Here is a 22,861-nt window from a genome sequence, read left to right on the forward strand (position 1 = left end):
TAGTTTCTACATTTGTTCATCTCTGGATTGACAAACAGCTCTCCAAGTAAGCCACACATAAGTTTCACAGACTGTGGTGGTCTGTTTTAGTTTTTTTAAGAGCTATCAAGTAAATCCAGAGACGAGCAGATAATATACTCAGCTTGAAAATGATAAGCATGGAGATATGAAAGACATTCCTTTCTGTGCTGTTGAAATGGAAAGATTAGTGAAAATGTCATGGCTTAGAATTCATGAAGCAACATTTCCCTAATCAAGTATCAGAATAAATTGCCAGAGTACAGCATATTTCTTTTACATGAGAAGATTCTGTCTGAAGGCATGCTGAAACAGGTGCTATAAATATATGTAGAAACCCTTATACATAATGTTCTGCATTGCAAGGCTTATCTCCTAATTGTGTTACGCCCGTGATTAGCTGCTGTAAAACAGCTCAGCATACAACTTCATAAATACTTGCCATAACAGGCTGTGCAGGAGGGGCCTGCCCAAGCATGGTGCTGACCATTTGTCTTGGCTGGGGCTATGGGCTGTGGCTGTCTGGTGGTGCTGCATCCTTCGGCTCTGCAGCAAGGAGGACCTAAAGGCTCGCTCTTGGCAATGCCTGCAAGTGATTTGACGCTTTCAAATGGTGAGTGGCCATGTCCATATTGCTTCTGCCCTTCTTGGGAGATGTGGAAAATGCCAGATATAGGAAGAATGGGAGATAGAATTTGCATAAGCATGTCCTATACCTATAAATGCAAAAATACGTATACATACACACACACACACACACCCTGCTCCTCCTGAGCTGGAGGTTTTTGCCCTGTCAGGTCTGGACAGTAATTAGAATGAGTGTTTTCTCAAAAACCTTAAAAAATTATTTAAATTAATGAGCTTGCTTCACTGAAGCAAGTGAGGGAGTCATCACTCCAGGTGCTCTGCTGACAGATCAACTGACCAGGAGCACAACTGGGGCTAATAAACTCTTACCCCATTAGAGCCGAGTACAGGAAAGGAAACAGGTGCCTCCAGCACTTCCCAGGATGGTGTGATCTTTGTGCTTCCCTGTTCTGCAGAGGGAGCAGATTGGAAAATAGCTCTGCTTTCTTCTGAAGATGCTGTGTGAGCAGAGAGAGGAGGCTGCTCCGTGGTAAGGAGAGGTCTCGAGGTAAGTATGAGATGAGGGACATAAAGCAGGAGAAGCACAAAACCTGACGGAACAGCACAGGATAACTCCCTACTTATTGACCTTGTAATGCAAACCCCATGGGCCCAGTAAGTGTGCCAAAAAATATTGCATGCTATTTTGAGGTTATATTACCTTTTTTTACCCAACATGGACAAAATTCATGCTCTCTGTTCTGGGCTGAGATTTATAGCAGTGGAGGATATTGGTACTTTTCCGATTACAGAGCTCTGGCAGAAGGAGACTTCCATGCATCCCTCTTGCTGCTAGAAGGCTGACAGCCTGTGCTTATGCCTGCATGTGTATTATCAAGGGTTATTCATTTCTTTTGGATGCAAAACTAAAATTAGTGTCCCTTTGCTTTTTCCTAACTGAAAATGGCTTTTTAAATATGTAAGAATCAGAAATAATTTTTTTGATACCTAGGTCCTTTCCTGAGTCTATCATTCACATGATCATTTGTCATTAGGCACAGCGGGCAGGAGGTTAATTGTAATTGCATGGTCATCTAGACCATTGTGTGATTTGAAGCAGAGTTTCTCTGCTGTGTCAGGTCCAGCAGTATATTATTTGAAAGCATTAGTGCCAGGTTGCTCTTTAAATCTGCCAGGGGGAACTGAGGAAGAAGTGATTTAAGCCTTCGATTTAGTGCTCTCCTCTTGCTGTCCGCTTCAGGCCACTTTACTAGCGATTGCAGAATGTGAGCAGAATTAAAATACAGAATTTTTAAATAAAATCAAATCCAATGTAGCAACTGAGAAGGTGGAACCCTTCATCACGGTAACTTAATACTATGTAGCTTTGTTGACAGCTCTATATGTAAATCACTAATTATCCTAAACTATTCAGTTCCCCTCCAGGAAATCTAGACTTCTGCATTAAAGGCTGGCTATAAGGAATGAAAGCCTTGCACCAATTCCCCGCAGGTTTTATTAAGCTGTGGAGAAAACCCAAGGTTTTTTTGCATTGTAAGTAACAGTGATAGAGAGATCAGCAATTTACCTACATCAGTGGAGATTACTGGGTTTGCAGCAATAATTGTAAGCACTTTAAGGCTTCAGTAATACATATTTTCTACCTCAGTGGAGCAGCAAGGTAAGGAGGACATGACTGGCTCTGCTCAGCTGAGATCTCCTTACATCACTTTATGTCACAGGTGACATACAGAAGGTGCAAAACTACTCAGGGATGTCTGTCATGGGTTCTTTTTGACACAAACTTATTTCAAGCCTTCCCTTTTTGGGGGATGGCAGGTCATTTGCAGACATGCCTGATGTCTGGGACCAGATTTGGTGGCTTTGGAGGTGTCTGGCCCAGCTGTGGGTTTTGTGGTTTGGTCCTGCTCCCAGGCTGAGCTGTAGGTTGGTGTGTGTGGTGGTATGGTATGTGCCCTCCCATAGCCATGGGATGCCCAGCTCTCCTGTCCATCTGACATCTCCCAGCTGGTCCTGTGTGATCTGGGCAGTGGCTGGGTGCTGGACTCGTCCTGGGATCTCTCATGTGTGCTGGACCATGAAAACTGTGTTCAGCTGCGTGGCCTTGAGAGGACAGGGCAGGAGGAAGATGCCTCTGTGCAACCTGGTGTTGATGTGGCAGGAGCAGCTGTCGTGCATTCTGCAGGAGGAAGAGGCAAGCCCTTGCCTGGCTGTGCAGCCTGTAGGCAGCACTGCTGTGGCCGATGCTGTGTAGAGATACATTTTGAAAGGTAAGGTATGATTAAAGCCCCACTAATTAATACTTTTTTTTTCCTGAATTTTAACTAGAGTTGTGTATTCAGTGTTGCTTTTAGACCGTGCTTGCAGAGATGCAGGAATCACCCAGACTATCAAAATCCCTTTCTTATCTTTATACACCAGCCAGTAACCATAAATCTCTAAATTCTGGGTACTGTCTTGTTTAATGCTGAATTCATTTTCTGTTGTTTCATCTTTGTAGCTATTTTGTACTCTCTTTCATTGTAAATCATTTGCTTGCTTCTGGTCCAAGTTCTTTGCAGGGAGAAACTAGCTGCAGGCTTCTAAATTCCTACATTATCCCTGGAAGAGACAGCTTCATCACCTTCTGCTTCTTTCCTCAGGCTGGAAAAAGGCAGCTTTGGAAGGCAAAACTTCCTATTTAGATTTATTCTTAAATCTGATTTCTCTCAAGGAAATGAAAGCATCCTTTTTTATCTCTCTTTTTAAAAAATAATTAAGACTTGCCAAAAATCCTTCTGTGGATGAGTGTACAGTGGTCCTGTGCCTTCTCCAGCTCTCGCCTTTTGTCTTTTCTCCTCTGCCATCTATTTATGTTATTCTTGGCCACCTTTCTCGAAGGAGCTATTGATTAAAGCATGCAAACTCTCTCAGATCCTGCATATCAAGCTGCTCTTTTTTTTTTTTTTGAGTTGCTCTGTATGTGAAAAGCATCCATTTTTGCACTGCAGTGCAGCTTTACCCAGATACCTGGTTTCTCAATCTCTTTTTTCCTTTTTCCTTTGCCCTCCCATCCTGCTAAATGGACATCTTGTCAAATCCTGTTTGTACAGACTGACAGCCATAGAGGTCTTGGAGAAAAAGCCAGAACCCTGCACATACTCTCTAACAAACAGAATCAAAATGTCAAGGCACAAATGAAATATATCACTGTGCTTCCCTGTCAGATTTTGCTAATATCACCTGGCTAAATTGGCAGAGGAACACCTGCAGCAAGTTAACCTGGTTTTATTAGCTGTTGTTTCATATATTTATATTTGGTCATGAATATAGGGACTGCTGAGGAGAAAGCTTTAAGTTACTTCCTCACAGGATGAAATACCCCTGTTCTTCACACCAGATACAGTGGAGGCAGTGAAGTCACTTTCAAATAGCACAGCAATTAATAAAGAAAGAAAAAATAATTTCACTGTCTGTTGTTAAATTAGCAGTTCTTTAGTGTCTGGAGTTTCTGACAGAATTAATATGCACGCAGAAGCCTTGGGCAGCCTTGGTGCATATCGTTTACCCAACAGCTGTAAGAGCCAAATGCAGAGACAAGGAGTGGTGCTTGATTTCAAGGGAAATAGTGGAATTTTCTTTCTAGTAATCACTTAGCAGCCTTGTTCACAAATAATCAAGAAACATTTGGATTTAGATTACATCCCTCATTCTTTCAAGACAAATGTAGGAGAAACAGTGGCTGGAAAATAATGTGTTAAGTAACACGGGTGAAAAAAGGCAGAGAGCAGCATACATTTGAGCAGGGAGAAGAAAATATACAATAAAAGTGCAATAAATTTCCCGTGGATTGAAGGGGAGTATTTTTATAGCAGCTTTCTGCAAATTGAATGCATCTACATAAATAATGTAGCGACACATTTAATTGCAACTATTTATTTTTAAATTTGGCTGGATGATAAGAGAATTTCTGCGTGGAATAATGAACCTTGTATTTTTACCACTTGCGCAAATTTGAAAAAATAAATTGTAAATGGTATTTGGGCTAAGTGTCAGAGCCACAGAAGTTTCTGGCAGCTCTCTAGTGCATCTGAAAAGAAACCAACATCCAAAAGTGCATCCATATGGAATGGATGCTAGATATTGGGGAGGCCAAGAGATTACAGGGAGGAGAATATTATCAGTTCATACTTGAGTCCAGAAAATCGTGTTTGGTCTTTCAGTGCAGAGTGTCCCCCTTCAAATAAAATAATTAATACTGGACATTTTTTTGCATTTGCCTTCTGCTAGCTTTGCTGGTGGTTTTTTCTCATTTCAGGCTTTTTTTCTTGAAAAGGCTAGTAACCTATTTTTCCCTCTTGGGTTTTTTTGGGCCTTCTCTTCCTCATGACAAAACTGATTCTTCATGTTCTTCTGCAGTCTCTACATTTCAGGGCTGCTGAGAGGACAGGCAGCACCTTCCTGTGCCACCCTTTCCTGCTGGGTACCACAGGACAGATGCCACAGCCCCTGACAAGGCTTTGCAAACAAGGTGTGGAATTGGAGCTGGCAATGAGGAGTGGCAAGCTGTTGGGAGTGGCTGTGTATAAGACATAAGACCAGCAGGTTGCAATCTTTTTTCTTGCAAGGCATAGGTATGCCAAACCAAGGGTGCAGTGCTCTTGTGCCTGTGCCACCTGCTCCCTTTTCTCCCCTCTTGGTGTCTTCCAGTCTTCCCCTGAAGAAATCCAACATGAATGGTTTCTGTAAAGCAGAAGGTTTGGTTTGGGTGTTTTTTCCCCAAGCTGCCTTAGAAAGACTGTTCGAGTTGATGCAATGCAAGGGTGCAGAGATGCAGCAAAAATTACAAATGAATGCAGTGCAGGGTTTCCAGGGCAAACAAGCTCATAAAGGCAGTGCTTATTTATTTAGATATAGCTGGAGAGCCATGTGAGCTACATGTGAGCAACAGTATTCCTTTATAATAGTTTGAGAATTAAATATCCATAAATCAAGCCTTGGCAGCTCACAACCTTAAATAAAAAGCCTGTGAGAATGCCAGCACTGCTGCTGCAATGTGTGCTTCAGGCTAGTACTTTACGGTATGGGGAAATGGCTTTGGCAGGAAGGACATCATGGTAAGGCTTCCTGTAGCGAGAGGGAAGGCAGTGTTTGCTTTGCTTTACTTTTTGCTACATATGTGAATTTCTGGAACACTTGCACATGTCAAACAGCCATTTTTGGGGCAAGAACAAAGCCTTTGAGAAGAGGCAGTGGACAGGGCTGTTAGCAGGATGTCTCCTCCCAATTGATGCTTTTGTCTTAGAAAAGTACTGTTTGTATGTTTATTACATAAGGTAATGTTTATGTTACGTGGAAAGTAATGTTTGTATGTCTGATAAAACATCATCTGGGGATATAACTGCGGGGTTTTTTTTTTTTCCCCCCTCTGGGCTTTTGGGTTTTTTCTGACTAGCCTGGAGTCATGGCAGTTCTAGCTAGTTAATGGCAAGGATGACCCAACTCCAGCATCCAAAAGCCATTAGGCTCCCTGCCCAAAGAGTATTGAGGCTGGCTTCAAAACCAGGGCGTTTAAAGGTCAAGTTACATTGTTTTGTCTTGTGTTTGAGCATGTTTTATATGCAGCAAGTTTTCCTCCAGAAACAGGAGAGATGGTGCTGAAATAAATTCTCTGATGGATTGCAACACAGAGGAAAAGCTCCCAGTATTGTCCAGCTGGCATGGGAAGAGTCAGCAGTGCCTCAGGTTGCCCTTTGTTGAGTTTGTTCCTAAAGAGGAGATGTTTGGTGGAGTTACTTGGCAGGGCAGATGAGCTGTAAAGTGTTGCGGTGTTCATCTGACCCAAAGGGGTAGTTTAATCAACTTAACAAATAATCTCAGTATTTTTAAGTCTGGTTCTAATTAACCAGTCAGTCTGGTTAATTAAACTGAAATGATGAAGCATTCTATCTGTGTGACAGGATAACTGTTTGATGTTTCTGCGCTTGGTTGTGTGTTTAGAGCTTGCTCAGCTTTCCTGGTTAAATTTCTCAAGGTATTAATATTTGCCATGTCTTCCTTGCACACACTCCTTGATTTGTGGCCTTCTAACAAGCCAGAGCATCTTGTGGTATGTATATCAGGGCAGAATTTACCTCAGTGAGACCTCCTTTTGTAACTCCAACTAGCATGCTCCAGTGTAAAAGCCCGTGAGTTTCTGTGGAAGGAGGTATGACTGGAGGAAGGTGTTCCCCAAGAGATATGTCCATGTTTCTTTCTGTGCACCTCTCAGCTATCTGCCCAAGGCAAAATTGGCTTGCATCACCTGTACCTTAAATTTGCAATGACAACAAAATGCCCCAACAAAAAACACACTCCAAGAAACATCGCTTCCCCGAAGTCATTGTTCTGTGCATAAACCCATTTAGCACACTTAGTTCTGTCAACTCTGGATAAATCCTTCCTATCTTTTTTTGGTCAGGACTATAAAAGATCCATCTCCGTCACCCTCTGATGGAATTTGAATAGATGTGTCTGGAGTGACATATGTTCAGCCATAAATTACAGAGGAACAATTTTAAACCAAATTGTCTACAGCCAATCCTGCTGAATTTACCTCCTGAGACAGATGATCATAAAGCTAGAAGCAAACAAGCCCTTAAACATTTGATGCCAGCTTTGAAAGGATCCTTTGAGTAGGTGTTAGCATCACTGTAGATTGGTGGGATGCTGCCTATTTTGGACCAAATAGTCAGCAGAGGAAAGGCTAATTTTATACCAGCAAGAAATCTTGTTCACACAAATGAAGTTAAGCAAGGTAGAGCCAATTGGAGGGAAATATTTTAAGAATTTTTAATTCTCTTTACTGTCTGCTTATGTACAGTTTATTAGTTCAGGCTAAAACCTTAAAATGGTTGATTGGTAGAGTAAACACACATGTCATAAATCATCAAAATAAATCCTCCCAATCATCATATTTCTTAACCACAGTGGCTTGCAGTTGTCCAAACCACAGCATAATTAAAGGATGTTTCTTTCTTTGCCAGTTGGGCTCCAGATCCTTATGGCAGACCGAACGATAAGACTAAAACCCTTTCGTTGTAGTATTGTGCCAGCAAACATGTAGCTTTGAAGAGCCCCATTTTCCAGGAGATTTGACCAACTGATCTTTGCATTACTGTCTGTAATAGGTGTATACAGATGGACACAGGGGTTTTGGCTGCATCATTTTCAAGTTTGATCTTGTCCCCCCAGCTGCCTTTAGGGACGATGCTTGTTATTGCTATTCAGTCAATGCTGCTGTCGAACTCGAGGGAGTTCTGTGGCTTGTCCATCAATCCTCCCCTCGCTTAGCACGGCACTGCAGCTTGAATGTTTAAGTCGCCATTCGCATAACAAAGGATAACCCGGGTGCGTGTCTTTGTGTGCAGAAACCCCCAAAATAGACTCCTGTGCCTCTTGGATTATGTGTGGAGCCGGGCATCTTAAGTTATGTTTACGAGCATGTGGAAACAAATGTGTCTCTGCTGCCTTCTGTGTCTTAAATTGTATTTTTCCTTTAGGTGAAGCGTTGTAAATCATGGCTTCCTCTGTTTAAGGGAGTAAAATTATTTCCGTTTGTCTTCATTTAAAAAAAAAACAAAGACAGTAATTTAGGAGTAATTTAAGTGCGTCTTTGTCCCACACCCCAGAGAACAAAGATACACAGATAGATCTTTGTGGACCTAGAGATTTGTGAAGATACATAATTTATAAATATGATAGGCAGAAGAGCTGCAGCTCTTTTATTGTAAGCCAGATAGTTGGGGTTCAGTGAGATCAACCTGGATCTGTCACTTGTAGCCAGAGAGCAAGGAAGACTGCAGGTGCTGCCTGTGCTGAGAGCTGAAGGAGCCCTTGTACATGCTTGCAAGAGCATGCAGCTGCTGGTCACAGAAATTTTGGGTTTGCTAGGAAATGACACTTCACCTTAAGTGCTTTCTCTAGAAATGTACCAGTTTCTCTCAGGTTTTTTTTGGACAGGTGAGTTTGGCAAAAAGGAAGACCCCACAAAACCAAAGCACAAACCTGTGCCTAGCCCTGCAGTTGGCACAGGGAGCAAGCCTGTGCAGTGCTAAATGCTTTTGAAAAATCTGCTGTTTCCCCTAAGAGCATTTATTTTCCATAGCTTGCTTTCCTTCTGTGAAATCAACACAAATGATAGTGTGGGTTTGCATATATGCCAGTATAAATCTTTTTCCCTGCTCCTCCATCACACTGCTGAGAGTTTAGGCTTGACTCAGGTTTTGCCTCATTGATTGCTTTAAAATCTTCTTTAGAGCAAAGTCAGAATGTGCAGAAATATAGCCCATTAAGATACTAATGTAAGCATGAGCGTTTTCAAATGTGTTGTGTTCTAGGTATTTTTATGTCTTGAAAATGTAGTTTATTTGGGAATTTGATGAATTTTTCAGAGTGATGCCATGTGATGAAGTTTTATAACATTTAGAAGAAAGACATTAATGTCATTAGTGGCAGTTAATTCTTAGTTTTCTAGCGACTACGGTTATGTCATAAATTATTGTGTGACAATTTAGTGAGCCACATGATAGAAAAAAGTGGTGTTTCAGAGGAAGGGACTGAAAGCACTAACTTATTTATATTCTAGTTTTTAAGGTTGTTTTTGTATTCAGAGCTAGAGCTGATTTCAATGCAGAGTGGAAATAATTCAGCCTGAGTTAGTTCAGGGTTGGGGAGGACAGCATCAAAAGACAATGTTTTCTTAGAACAAAAGAAAAAAAGCTTTAAAGAATATTTCCTATTTGAGAAACATGAATTGGTTGAGATCCAAACTAGAAACCGAGTCTCTTTTTTCAGAGTGCAGAGCCTGTAGATGCCTCACTTGTCCAGCAAGCTCCAGGACATCATTTAAAAGGACCTTTAGCAGGTCTTGGACTGCAGCATTGGGTACTGAGCTTCCTGAAAGATGCTGGCAAGTCTGCTGGATTGAAGTGAACCAACAGCTTCAAATTACAATGTTTTATTAGTGGGTATTTATTTAATTCCCTTCAAATCCCCAAGGCATGCTACAGGAAGCAACATAGCACTATTGCAGATAGAAGAGACCAAGCCTAAAAGAGATGTAATTGGGGCATTTTACACATTTTTCTGTAGCTTTGTAGCTTTGGCAGCAATTTCAGTGTCAGCCTGCAGTTCAGGAAAGTTTATAGGGAGGGCTGGATTAGCTCTTGGGAGCCTGCTTGTAAATTCTGCAGAAGGATGCTCTGTGGTGGGTTGCTGTAGTTCTTGAAATAGTTTTTAGAAGAGCTTGGCATTCATATGTTTATGCTTGTTGGGAGACACGAAGACAGTCCATTGTGGTTTTCTGTTTTGTTTTTTCTTGTAAGTAAAAGAGCGTGTCAGGAGCACAAGCTGAGGCTTGGAGCCTCTCAGCATTTTAATTGATTCCACATTATAAAGGCTGTACCTCGCTAAACCCTTTTATAGGTTTTGGACACATCTAAGAGGCAGCAGCACCTTCTTCTCAGTGCAAACACTTCAAGGCATGGCAGCTCCAGAGAACAGGGTTGATTTATTTGTAGCTTGTTTTTGCTCAGATCCTTCAACTCTCAAGGCATATTCCCTGCACCAGAGCAATGTGCTAATGAAAGCAGAGCTGATGAGCTACAGAGCTGAAAACACACATACACATACACACACACACACATCCCTCCACGTCCTGCTTGTGTTTCAGCTGAGAGCTGCCTCATTGTGGACTATGGGTCTGTCCACGGGGCAGAGAGTTTTACACTATGCTTACTTTTAAAAGCTGTGACAGTGTGAGCTGTGTATCCCTGTCTGAAGAAGCTGGCAGTCTGGAAAGGTAAATGGGATTGAGGATGTGAAGGAGAAGCCAGGGGTCTTTCCAGGCTGGGGAGGAAACCTCAGCCAGATAACCTGTGCTCCATCTAGGGTAGGCATCCTTATCCTCATTAATTTTTTTTAGATTTAGTCCTTTAGCTTTATTTATGGATTAGTGGCACTGCCTTATGAGTTACACTTGTGGTTTCTGATTACTGTGGAGACTAATTTGGTGCTCTGCAAGGGAGACAGTATAATTCGTGTTTGAGTTTTATGTTCTGGGACATGTGAAAGGTCACTTTACTGATCCTAAGCACTTAAGTACTGTGAGCTTATCCTCCCAGCATCACAAGAGTGTGAAGAGAGTAATAAGTTGGACCTTTTTTATATCTCCTGGGTTTCAAGGCTTATAGGGTCATGTTTCCTAGCTTCTCTCTCTACAGGGACAAAACTGGAATTCCCACTAATACTAATTATAGGATAAAGAGACCGATAGAATATTCTACAAGCAGCTGGCTGATGTTTCGCATTATCCCTTGTTCTTGTGGGACACTTTAACTTCCTGGATATGTGCTAGAGACTCAGCACAGTGGAGAGGAGGCTGTCTAGGAGGTTCCTGGAGTGTGTGGAATGTTAGCTTCCTGACACACCTGGTGAATGAGCTTGCCAGGGGCAGTGTCCTGCTAGACCTGCTGCTTATGAAGAGAGTAGGGCTGATGGGAGATGTGGTGGTTGAAGCCTGCTTTGGGCATTGTGACCAAAGAATTATAAAGTTTTTGATTCTTGTTTAGGTAAGGTGTCTACAAAACCTGCCTTGCACTTCCAGAGTGCAGAGGGCAGACTTTGGCTTGTTCAGGACAATGATTCAGATACAGTCCTTAATAACAAAAGGGTCCAAGAAGGCTGGACACACTTTAGGAAGGAAATCATCTGCCTGGCAGCTGGTGACAGAGAGGAAATGGGTTCGAGCTGCACCAGGCGAGATTCAGGTTGGACATCAGGAAGAATTTCTTCACTGGAAGGGTTTTCAAGCATTAAAACAGGCATCCCAGGGAAGTGGTGGCATCACCATCCCTAGGAGTGTTCAGGAGCTGACTGGGTGTGGCACTTGGTACTGTGGTTTAGTTGACATGGTGGTGTTCAGTCACAGGTTGGACTTGATGATCTTGAAGGTCTTTTCCAGCCTTAATAATTCCGTGATGGTTGGGTGGTTTAACTGACATGGTCATGTGAGTATGGAAAGCCTTGGATGTGGTCCTTTCTTCCAGCATGTGTTGCCTTGGATGTGTGCAGCAAAGGCATGGGGCAGCTGGAGAGGAGAGTAGCCCTGCCTGTCGGCTGCAGTCTTCAGCCAAGGCTCAGGGATGCAGCCACAAATCATTGGATGTTAAGGCTTGCAGAAAATAATCTGGCAAGCAGTCCCAGCTGGTTGGTGTTACTGGCTTGTTCTCCCATCTTTTTGCTTTGCCTCCTCCCCAGTACTCGCTGTCTCTAGTACTGGTACAGCACATTCAGCATGTTGTTGGCAGAGGCCAGTTGTCTTTGTAAGAGGACCAGTGGTTCTACCTCCATCCACCCACATTCCTTCCAGGAGCCAGTGCCCTTCAGCATGGCTCTTGTGGGCTCCCCTCTGCGAGGTACAAAGACAGCTTTTGATCCGATTGCTGTTGGTTTAAGGGATCAGCTCATGCCATTGCAATCCCAAGATGCTCTTGCTGCCATCCTTCACCACAGCCATCTCTCTCCGGCCCCTTTAAGGAGTGCAGCAGGAGGCTGCACCGATGTTAATGCTCTGTGCATGGCGCATTTTGTGGCTGCTATTAAAAATAAAAAGAGTGAAATTGATTTGCTAATAATGGATGTGCTACTAACAGAAACACATCCCACTTGTACCTAACACTAGCAGGTTGTTTATAGCGTATTTGCTGTCTCTAAAAATAATATTTTTTTTCTAGCAACCAATTTAATTTAAAGACTATTTTCACACATCACTGGCTGTTAATCAGTTAAAGAGTTTTAATATTAAGAAGAAAGAAGCAGATCTCATCAACAGCTTCAAACTTGGTTTCATTTCTTTTCAGCTGGCTTGTAGCAGATTATGGGGAGCCTTAAGCTTGTCTTATTTCTCCTGCTTTCCTATCCCCTCTAAAAGATAGATATCACCATTATCTGTATGACTGTACTGTGCTAGTTCTGTGTATCCTTTCAATGGCTGGTGAATTGAAAATACTGAGATAAAAATATAAGAAGACTAAAATAAAATTTAATTAGGAATTAAACACTAGACACCCATGTAATTTTAAATAAAGTTATGTATACTTCATGAAGAGATTATAAGATTGACTGTCAGAAGAGGAATGGCAAGATAATAGACCAAAACCCAAGGTACATGCAAGGTAAGTTGTTTTTGGCCCTGTTCTGCTCTGAAACAAATTTGCAAAATGTCTGAGACATTGCCACCAGTGGCAGAAAATGGACAGGGTACCAGCTGCTGCTTTTGGCTGCTCAGTTCAGCAGACTGTGCTCATCCACCTGCTGTGATACTTGCTCTGCAGTGTGGAGGTGTAGGGTGCCCCTGGGTCAGCTTTCATCTAAACAGGGTCTGTTCCATCACAGCATCTCTGTCTGTTAAACTACTGCAGCTTGAGCCATCTCACAGGCTGTCCTCTCCTTTGTGTTGTGTACAAAGCAAACACAGGAAGGGATACAGAGGGAGTTGTCATAGTAGATACAAGTTGTGCCTGAGACACCCATGCAGCTACAGCTGCTTGGTAGTGCAAGCGTGGCTTCCATCAGGAGCTGCTGGTCATGAGAGCCTGGAAGGCTGTTCTGGGGAACCCTGGAAATCCCCCTGTCCTCCCCAGAGCATCTGTTTCAGGTGTGTGGATTCAGCCAACACCATTCACTGTGGTACTTCTTGCATTTATTTTGGTTTTCTGTACTCCCCTTTTGTGCATAACCCATCTCCTGTCCATGAATTCTTCCTTTCTAACTGACACGGGAATGTTTCACCTTGGTCCAACAGGATGCTGCTCTGCTGCCTGTTTATTTTGAGGACTCATGCTGAAATCTTCAGGGTAGCATAATGATCTTTAGCACTCCTCCTAATACTTTTTGAATATAAATGGGACTTACCCATGAGAGCCTGCAGTTTATAAAAAAATTAGTGTAGTTCAGTTCTATTTCACATCTCTCATTAAAACATGGGTTATTTGCCTTGTGCATCTCTTGGCTCCATATTTATTCATGAAAACCACACATTTCCTTTGAGCTGAGCTACGTATTGTACCATCATCAACAAGCTACACCTCGTTTAAAATCTGTCAAGGAAAACTGAATTATTTTGCATTTGCTGCTTTGCTCAAAATAGAAGCACAGTAAACTCTTGTGCTGTAATGATTTTCTGTCTGTCTTGATAGAACATAATGAGATAAATTCAGGTCCTTTTTTGAGGGCTAATTACATTGAGTACACAATAGATGTGCACTGCTGTCATTACACGTTGCACATTTTTGTGCTTTCATTTCCCCACTGTTGTCTGTGTGTGCAAGGGTGTTTGATTTGGCCTTGAAATACAAATTGTGGGCTAGAGAGGAAGCATTTGGTGGTCTGCTCTCCCAGAAGACTCTCCAGAGACTGTATAACAGTCCTTGCTGTAGGTAGGGCAGCATTTGAAGGTGATTGTAAAGTAAATAAAAGAATTTAAGTGTGTGCTGGAAACTGAGGGATGTGCCATAAATCACGAGGGCAGCTTGTGGCAAGTCTGCTAAAAGCCATCAAGAAGAGATTCAGCCCTAGATCTGTTCGCTGGTCCTGGTGTCTGGGCACAAAGCAGAACAACTGCACCCTGCAGGTGGATACCACAGCCTAGGAATGGAATGGAACACTAGCTGGATGATGAGCAATTTTGGAAAACAGGTTTTTAGGACCTGTAAATCTCTCCAGGCCAACCAGTCGTTCTCTGCCTGTGTTGTGGGAAGAAAGGGAAGCTGTGGAAGACAGTGGGAGGGTGCTTGGTTTGGGCAGGTCAGAAGGGAGCTGATCACCCCCTACAGCAGGGCGGAGCAGCTGCAGATCCATGGGGTGACCTGGTCACCATCAGCCTGTGCTGGGCTTGGGACCTGCTCTGAGAGGTGTGAAGTCTGGGCAAGGCTGTGCAGGTGGGGTCTGGGGGAGGTCTGTTGGATGCTCTTGAGTCACACATTTGATGCATGAGTGATCTTCATCACCAAAGGCTTAAGAGTTCAGCTCTGGGAGTTGGGAATTGATGTGCAAGTGTCTCACCTTTGGTGGAGAAACTACTGACGTAAAAGGGAAGATGTCAAGGGAGTTTCTCTGGTTCTGCAGGAAGCAGAGCCAGCTTTAGAAGCAGTTGTCCTAGTTGGTCAATCAGAGCCTATACTTTACCTACGGTGAAGATGAATTCTGTCATCACTTACTGAGTTTTAGCACATGCTGTGATTGTCTGGGACATTCCTGATGGGATAATATTAATGCTTTCACTGTGAACTCATTTCCTTTGCAAGCTAATTACAACTGGGAGAGTTTGAATGCAGATGGAAAGGCTCTGGGATTTACAGGTAACTTCTTCAAGTCTGCTAGCAGATCTGTGCATCATTAATATCATACTGGGCAGAAATATTTTAAAGCAATTCAGAAGGAAGAAAGGTAACAGCACTTTAGAGCTGGTTTAACATGTCTCCTTGTCTCTGCTTTTTGAGACAAACAGAAAGTCACCATTTCCTCCTTTTGCTAACAGTGCATTTGTAATTCTGTATATAATGGTATGATACAGAACCAGCTGGGTTTTTTCTTAAAAATCACTTGCAAAACTGTGGCTATCACTGCTTCTGGCTGAGTGTGCACACACAGGTGAAGTGCAGAGAGCTTTGCATAGGTGAAAAAGCACTTGTTTCGGGAGGATGAAAACAAGATACTACTGTATTCATTTCAAATTACTTTAAAAAAAAAAAAAATCCCAAGCTACCCATAGCCATGGATTTGTAAGAAAAAAAAGTAACTCTCAGATCAAGTCCTTGTGCCTCGTCATGCATATGTATTGGGGCTGGAAGAAATACCTTGTATGGTTAGCATGCCTAGTTCAGACTATACCCAGAACAGCCTGTCATATGGAGCACTTTAAAATTCCTTACAGGTTTGCAGGGGGAAAGACCCTAGGGAAGTAGCCTTATCACAATGTCTTAAAAATGTCGATCTTGAGATCCCCTCCACCACTGTGTTGCTATTTGTTTGCTGAGACATTGATTTCTGGGTGTAGAACATCTTAAACAAAAAACCATGAAATGTATTTTACCTGTTTTCCTAAGACTGAACGAAAAAAAATCACAGTAATGTTTTCTAAAGCAGAGCCCAGATGATGTTACTTCTAATGCATTCAACAAGGAAAATAAATATCCAGCAATGGCAGATGCTAGGGGAACGAAATAATCAACAAATTCACATTCTCTTTTCATGCAGATATTTAAGCATGCACTATCTGCTAGTGGCATAGACTGTTTTAAAATATGCAAACTAAATAGCTTGTGAGCATTTGTCTGTTTTATAGCTGAAGATACGGGGGTTTTTTAAAAGGAAATGTGAAGAGATTAATTTTATGATGGGAGAGCTTAGCCTGTGGTTCTTCTTTTCACAGTATGCAGACCTGGGTTCTTCAAAGCTTCACCCCACAGTCCATCCTGCAGCAAATGTCCCCCTCACAGCTACACACTTGATGAAGCATCCACATCTTGCCTGTGTGAAGAACACTATTTTAGGAAGGAATCAGACCCACCTACAATGGCCTGTACAAGTAAGCATGTGCTTATAGGGTTGTTTTTAATCCTTTCAAGCTGTTCCTGTACTGTGACTAGACATTATGATACTAACTAATGTGCTTTTTCAGGCTCTGCACTGGAGTCTGAACTAGTCTTGACACACTTGTAACGTCACTGTCTTTGTCCACCGTGCTCGCGGTTACACGAGAAGAGGCTTCTCAGTGCTTTTTGCTTTGAAAGCTGGCATCCAAGCCAGCAAGAGTTTTTGTAATGAGCAAATGCTCTGTGTGTCCCCCTGCACTGCTGGGTGAGCTCAGCCAGCAGCATGGCATTGGGCATCCGTGTCAGTGTGTGGGTGCCAGCATGGGGCACGCACGCGGAATTAACCACGGGTATCCTTGCCAGCAGTGGCGTGGATAGAATCTCCATGGCCCTGCTTGGTGTCATCCTGTAGCTCATTTTCAGGAAACAAGCTAGGGGAGAGCCCTATCTTTCCAGTCTGCCTGGAGATGGTCACTCTTCTCAAAACTCTGTGATGGAAACTGCTTTTCCAAAGCGTAGAACTTATCCCCTGGATGTAGGGGTTGGGCAGTATAACAAGCACACTGGGCTACTGGGAGTCCAGGGTGGAGCTGGTGTAATCAGAATCACTAATTTTACCCTTCTCCTGCCACCCATGAGCTGTCCTGCCAGCTGTGCCTTGAAAGTCCCTTGTTCAGTTTGTTTCAGATACTTAAGGCCCCAATTTCCACGCCCCAGCTAGTCCTGCTGAGTGTAGCACAGATCTGAGCTGGGACTGTCACGCTCCAAATGTAACTTTTGTGGTGCAGAAGTGATTGAAAATTACTGAAATGGAGTTGAACTACTGGTGCAGGAGCAGTTGGGGCTTCCAAGAAACTTAAGCAATGGAGGAAAAAGTAGGTTTATGACTCCATACGTTCTCAGAGCCACTGGACAATGGTGCAGTGGTGACTTCCATATTATAGGGAAGTACTTTGCATCATGTAGGGATGGTAGCAGCTTTTGTGCCTTTCCCAGTGAATACAGATGTCCTTCATATCTCCCCATCTTTCCACTTCAAACAGAGAAAGAAAAAGTCTGTTCCTGTTGGAGACACACTCTCTCAAAGGAAACTGCCCTTGGCAGCTCTCTGCTTGCCTGCAGGAGGCACTCGGAGCAGAATTGGGCCCCTTGAACTCTGCCTTTGATTTTCACCAGGCAAAGGAGCATGGCTGTTGGAAGCTGTGCTGCAGGGAAGGAGAAGGCAGCCTTAGGCAGCATAGGAGTCACTGGTGCTGTCAGATCAAAGAGGTCTGGGGGGTGAGTCATGCAAGTGCTTCCCAGTTTATTAAATAGGTGTGCCAGAGTCTTTTGAAGGCATGGCCAGGGTGAGTTACAGCATGAAAAATCTGATACCAGCATTTCTTGGTGTTCATTTTACCCCTTGGCCTGACTTTAAAAACTCAGATAAATGTGGTCCAGCATGGTATTGGGAAACACAGTGAGCTCTGGAACACTCCTAAAGTAGGCTTTTCTATTCAGACAGAGTCAAAGCCAGCAACTGAGAGAGAGCTATGCCAGACTCTGGTGTCCGCTGTGCCTCCCGCCCACCATCAGTGGTGTGCTCTCTGCCCTTCTCAGAGTGGAAAGGTAGACATGCAGTCTGTCCTGCTGGTGCATTAGCCAGGGGAGGAGCCGCCGTCCTGGATGAGGATGTTTATGCATGCCTGTGGCCTGAGCAGCATCAGCAGGGTTCGGAGAGGCACAAGCAAGTGAGGTGAACAACTCCTGTTACAAAGAAATTAAGTTCAAGATCCTGTTGCTCCCAGGTTTCTAGTGCAGTTCAAACCCTCTAGGTGAAGGCTGTAATTTCCAGCTCTGCAAATACCATGGGATTTTCTTTTTATGTTTGTTTGGGGATTTTGTACTTACTTATCGGTGGTGACTGTCTGAGTTTGTTGCTTTTTACTGTTTGGGTGGTTTTCTTTCAGTGTGGGTTTTACTTTTGTCTTGAGAGCTTACTGTAAGCTAGTTTAAAGCCCTGGTGTGGTGCCTGAAGCTTTGTTAGGATATGGCTTGGCAGGGTACCAAGTCCTTCTGGGGCCGATGAGAAGTTTAATACCCATCAAGGTGCAGCTCAGCTTCTGCTTCCCACTGCAAACCCCAGAGCCACAGCTGAGGATGTTGCAGCACCTCTGCTGGCATTCACACCTTCCACCCCAAAAACAGAGTGGAGTATCTGAGCCTTCTCCATGTGCTTCTGTCATCCTCACCTTCCCCATGCATCTTTTCTTAAGATTTTGTCCTAATGCTGCTCTGTTTGTGCTGAAGGTGATGAGGAGGGCTCCATGTGCTGCTCCAGCTCAGCAGCAGGGGCAGAAGATTTTGGCAGGGGCAGTAAAGAGTAGGTAGCAACACTGGTGTTCTAAACCAGTCCAGTTATATCTGGAAGGGAACAGCTCATCATGAGCTAAAACAAAAGTGAGAGAGACTTGAGTCATGAGTGGTAGGAAAATATTGCAAGGGTTTTTTTTTTAATGTTTTTATTATTTATTGCCACAGAAGTTAATAATATTCATAGGATTCCTTCAACAAGAAATGCAGTTAATTTTAGAGAATACATCAATGTTTGTTTTCACATCTACACCTGCAAAGTCCCCTTGCCACTCGGTATAGCTGTAAAATCATATTTTCTTAATTTAAAGTGAATGTTTTTCAGTTCCAAGCTGCATGAGACTCCCCACCACCACCACCACCAGCATCACTAAAGAAAACTAGCTGCTATATCACTGTCACTGGCTCAGTTAAGTACAGGGAGAGGGAGGAATACATTTTTGTTCAGTTTTAACAGTTTTTAAAGTATGTTTTGTCAGTAATGATTGGTAATTTTGAAACTCATAATTCTGTGATGCAGTCTAAAATAATTAGTGCTCTCAGACAAAAAAGAAAAAAATTTGGTCCTGATGGATATTTGAGAATTCTCTTAATATTATTGTGCATCTTCCAGGAAGTAATTGCATTTTATTTCTTCTTAACTACATAATCCTAGCTTCAGTTCCTTGCACAATATCTCTTTAAAATCAAAACAGTTCCACCCTTTTCTTTTCTCCTCATGTCTCTTACAAGTAGCCTTATTGTTGCTCAGAGCATGTTGGGGAAATATTTGTAGTATTATGACATATGGGACAAATCAAAGACTTGATTGTATTTACTGTAATAGTCTACTTGCAAAAACTTTGCAGTTAACTTCGAGTGTTTACATACATATATTTCTATCTTCAGAGTAATTTCTCTCTTAGGTTATATTTTTAAAATATGTGGATCAGTAAAGAAGAGGTTTGCTGTCCATCAAGGAAAATACCAATATTTTTGTTTTCAGAAAGTGTTTGCCTCTTCTCAGAAAACTGATGCAAAAGGAGTGAATCTGATGGTATAGAATAGCAAATTCAAAAATTACATGTATCTTTTTAAAAGTCAGTAGACTAATATCTGTGCCCTTCACAAAAGGAGTGTGGAAATTAAAGCACACCACCTTAGCAGATCTAGGGCCCCTCTGTTCTGAAGGTAAAACACCTTTTTGTTCTCCCAGCTGGGGTTTAGCCAAGTTTTATTCAGGTACAGCTTCAGGATTCTTCTGAAGACCTTTCTCTGAGGCCCTGTGAGAACACTAATTTTATAGGTTACAAAAGCCAGTTTTAAAGCATTTCCACTGAAGCTGATGTTTTTAAGCCTTCAAGAAGAGTAGGTGACTTTTCTGTACAAAGCAAGTAGAAACCTCTGGTGACTTTACAAAAGTAATAATTTATCCCCCGTTAAAGACACATTGTCCAGTAAGTGTTTCTTGTGCCTGAGTTCTTTATTTTTTCCTAGAGTACTGGCATCAGCAAAAGGGCATTCATCCAGTGGAAGAAAAAATAGGGCAATTTAACCAGTAAAAAACATATAAAAAATCCTCAAGTGCAGCACATATAACTCCATACAGCTCCAGTGATGAATTCTATAGTTTCCATTATATCAGTACAAGTATGACACAGCAGAAAATAGTCCTGACTTGGGCTGTATGTTGGTGTCATTATCTCAATAGTGCTGGATCCCTGGGGTGCAGCTTGGGAGTGGATTGCTCCCTGTTTGTAGGGATCTGAAGGGATCACAGAACACAACAAAGATGATCTGGCATTTCCTAAGCAAACTTAGCTTTTTTCTTCAACTGCTTTTCCTCTGAAAAACAAAAGAAAAAAATACATCAGGATTATTTATTTCCTCTGTCAGTGAGTTTCTCATTGAATCAGAACAGCTTGAGTCGAAATCATTACAGTGTTTCAGTTTATCAGTGTTACAAATTTTATAGACGCAGAGAGGGAAATAGAAAAAGGAAATGGAGGAGAATGCTTCTGGTTTATAAAGTTATTTCATTTTTGCAGCACTGCCTGTTTTAAATAACGAATCGAGTTTAGTTATCACAACAAAATGAGAAGATGACAGCCTAAGTCAGCCTGTTAAGATTCATATGGATGTCTAGCTAGTGAAGCTACTTGTTGGACCCTTTTCAAGGAACTGCTTGTGGGTTTTGACAACTCCATTCAAACCGTAGAGGAGTGTGTTGTGTTGCCTTCCGTCGCAAAAATCCCAGCCTTTGCTGTATAGTTTGTAGTGGTGCTGTGACTAAAATCCATCCTGACTTGCTTTGATAAATTTCCTCTTTCTTCCTCATTCATTAGCATTCCCTGAGTACTTAACATGAAGATAGCTTGCATGAGACTCCTGCTTGTCCTTTCACATTGTCTTCAGGGTGTATCTGCAGCTTGCCCTTCATGTGCAGCACAAACCTGTTGAAAACAAAAACCTGGCAGCACCTTCTGCGAGGCAGCAAGTCCTGAAGGTGCCTGCAGGTGGGCTTTGCTTGCCCAGCCATGGCCTTTCCCAGCAGGATGAGGAGAAGCAGCCCACTTTGTGCAGGTGCTCTGGTACCTCTGCAGCAGCTGCTCCTCCTTGGATAGCCTTGCCAGTGCCACGCTGGCATCCTGAGCAGGGTGGCTTGGCAAAGTAAGCAAGTGCAGCGTGGGTAACCAGCCGTGCCGCAGCCTGGCAGGGACCAGGAGGGCTGCCATGGAGTGGCTGGACACAGCCGTGTTTCCAGTGGCCCGTGTAGATCACCATCTGCTTTGGGCTGCATCGAGCATCTCACTTAAGTGTGATTTGGATACCTAAGCTTTGGTCTCACTGCTGCCAAATGGCTGATGGAAGAGGCGGCTGCATACAGAGGAAAGATTTGGCATCTGAGTTGAGTACCTGGGTGGTGTGAAAACCCCAGTGTGTGTCTTTTTTTAAGGACCTAGGGGTTAGTGGTACAGGGGCAGCGGGATGAGGAGGAGGAATCTTGCCCCTGGTGAAGCCAACAGGAACTTGGACAGGGCAAAGGCTTGCTAATCCCTTTGCAGGAAGAGCCAGGAGAGCACCGGAGACAATGCCCCAGGGTTCAGTGCTTCTCCTCTTGGGTTTGAGCCAGACCTGTGTACTGTCCTCCCACACAGGTGACTGCATCCCAACACAGATCTCTTGAGCAACGTGAGAGTGCTCAAAACAAATCCCTGTTTTCCCTCAGGTGTTGTTGCAAATGGTCCCCGTGAGCAACGGGGCCTCTCTTTTCAGCCTAGAGAGTAGTAGCGAGCAGGATGACTGATGATACTGTTTTTACCATGTGTTTTTCTCACTTTGCAAACCAGGACCCCCCTCTGCTCCTCGGAGTGCCATCTCAAATGTTAACGAGACTAGTGTCTTTCTGGAATGGATTCCCCCTGCTGATACTGGTGGAAGGAAAGATGTGTCTTATTATATTGCATGCAAGAAGTGCAGCTCACACTCAGGTCTGTGTGAGGCGTGTGGCGGTCATGTCAGGTACCTCCCCCAGCAAACCGGCCTGAAAAACACCTCTGTCATGATGGTGGATCTGCTTGCTCATACAAACTATACCTTTGAAATTGAGGCAGTGAATGGAGTGTCCGACCAGAACCCCGGAGCCCGGCAGTTTGTGTCTGTAAATGTAACCACAAACCAGGCAGGTAAGTGGATCTTCAACCTGGGGCAATGTCTGGGGTGGGAGCCTGAGCCAATCAGACCCAGTGCAGACCTTTGGAATGGGTGGAAGTCTCCAGCATGGAAGGCTGGACTATGGCCTCTTCAAATATGGGGGGTGGGAGGTGGGCAGTGCTTGTCTCATAGGTTGTAATTACTGCAGTCTTCAGTATGTTTCCTTTCATTTTTAGGACACACTTTTAGGACACATTTTTAGGATTTGTGACTTTTTCCTTTTACACTAGGCTATTTGGAGATACCTCCACTTCTTCTCATGTTGGTGTATCCATCCACTAAACCAGGGAAACTTCTAAGAGTCCATTTTGATTAAAAATGGCTAAAACATCTAAACTTTACAAACAGTTACCCTAAGAAAATTGTTTTTAGTGACTTAGGAAAATTTAATCCCTCTTCTACACTGTGATGCTAAAGTGACTGGGCTCAGGCTGTTGAGGTGTGTTACATTGTCACTGCTTCTCCAACAAGGTAGGGCTAGGATTTCACTCATACTGTGTCATTCTTGGTTTTGCACTGCGCAGACAGAGATCATGTAGACTGGTTTATTCCTTTGTCCAGGGCTCTGATCTGTCTGCCCTTCTTTTTCCCAGAAG

General features: G+C 43.1%; 1 protein-coding gene across 10 annotated transcripts in view; it reads left to right on the forward strand.

Annotated features, from left to right (window-relative positions):
• Positions 1-22,861, forward strand: part of EPHA5 (EPH receptor A5) — a 191,196-nt gene that overhangs the window by 89,872 nt on the left and 78,463 nt on the right. For 4 of the 10 annotated variants that reach the window (XM_041479823.1, XM_041479825.1, XM_041479826.1 and 1 more), the window contains exons 4-5: positions 16,058-16,213; positions 21,902-22,237. The exons of 2 other annotated variants lie outside the window; for them this stretch is intronic. In XM_041479823.1, coding sequence (XP_041335757.1) covers positions 16,058-16,213; positions 21,902-22,237 — 492 coding nt within the window. The remainder of the gene's footprint in view (positions 1-16,057; positions 16,214-21,901; positions 22,238-22,861) is intronic. 4 more of the 10 variants (XM_041479829.1, XM_041479831.1, XM_041479827.1 and 1 more) reach the window with 3 other exon arrangements.

Source organism: Pyrgilauda ruficollis, unplaced genomic scaffold (genome assembly GCF_017590135.1).
Source record: "Pyrgilauda ruficollis isolate IOZ18807 unplaced genomic scaffold, ASM1759013v1 scaffold5, whole genome shotgun sequence".
NCBI classification, from domain to species: domain Eukaryota; kingdom Metazoa; phylum Chordata; class Aves; order Passeriformes; family Passeridae; genus Pyrgilauda; species Pyrgilauda ruficollis.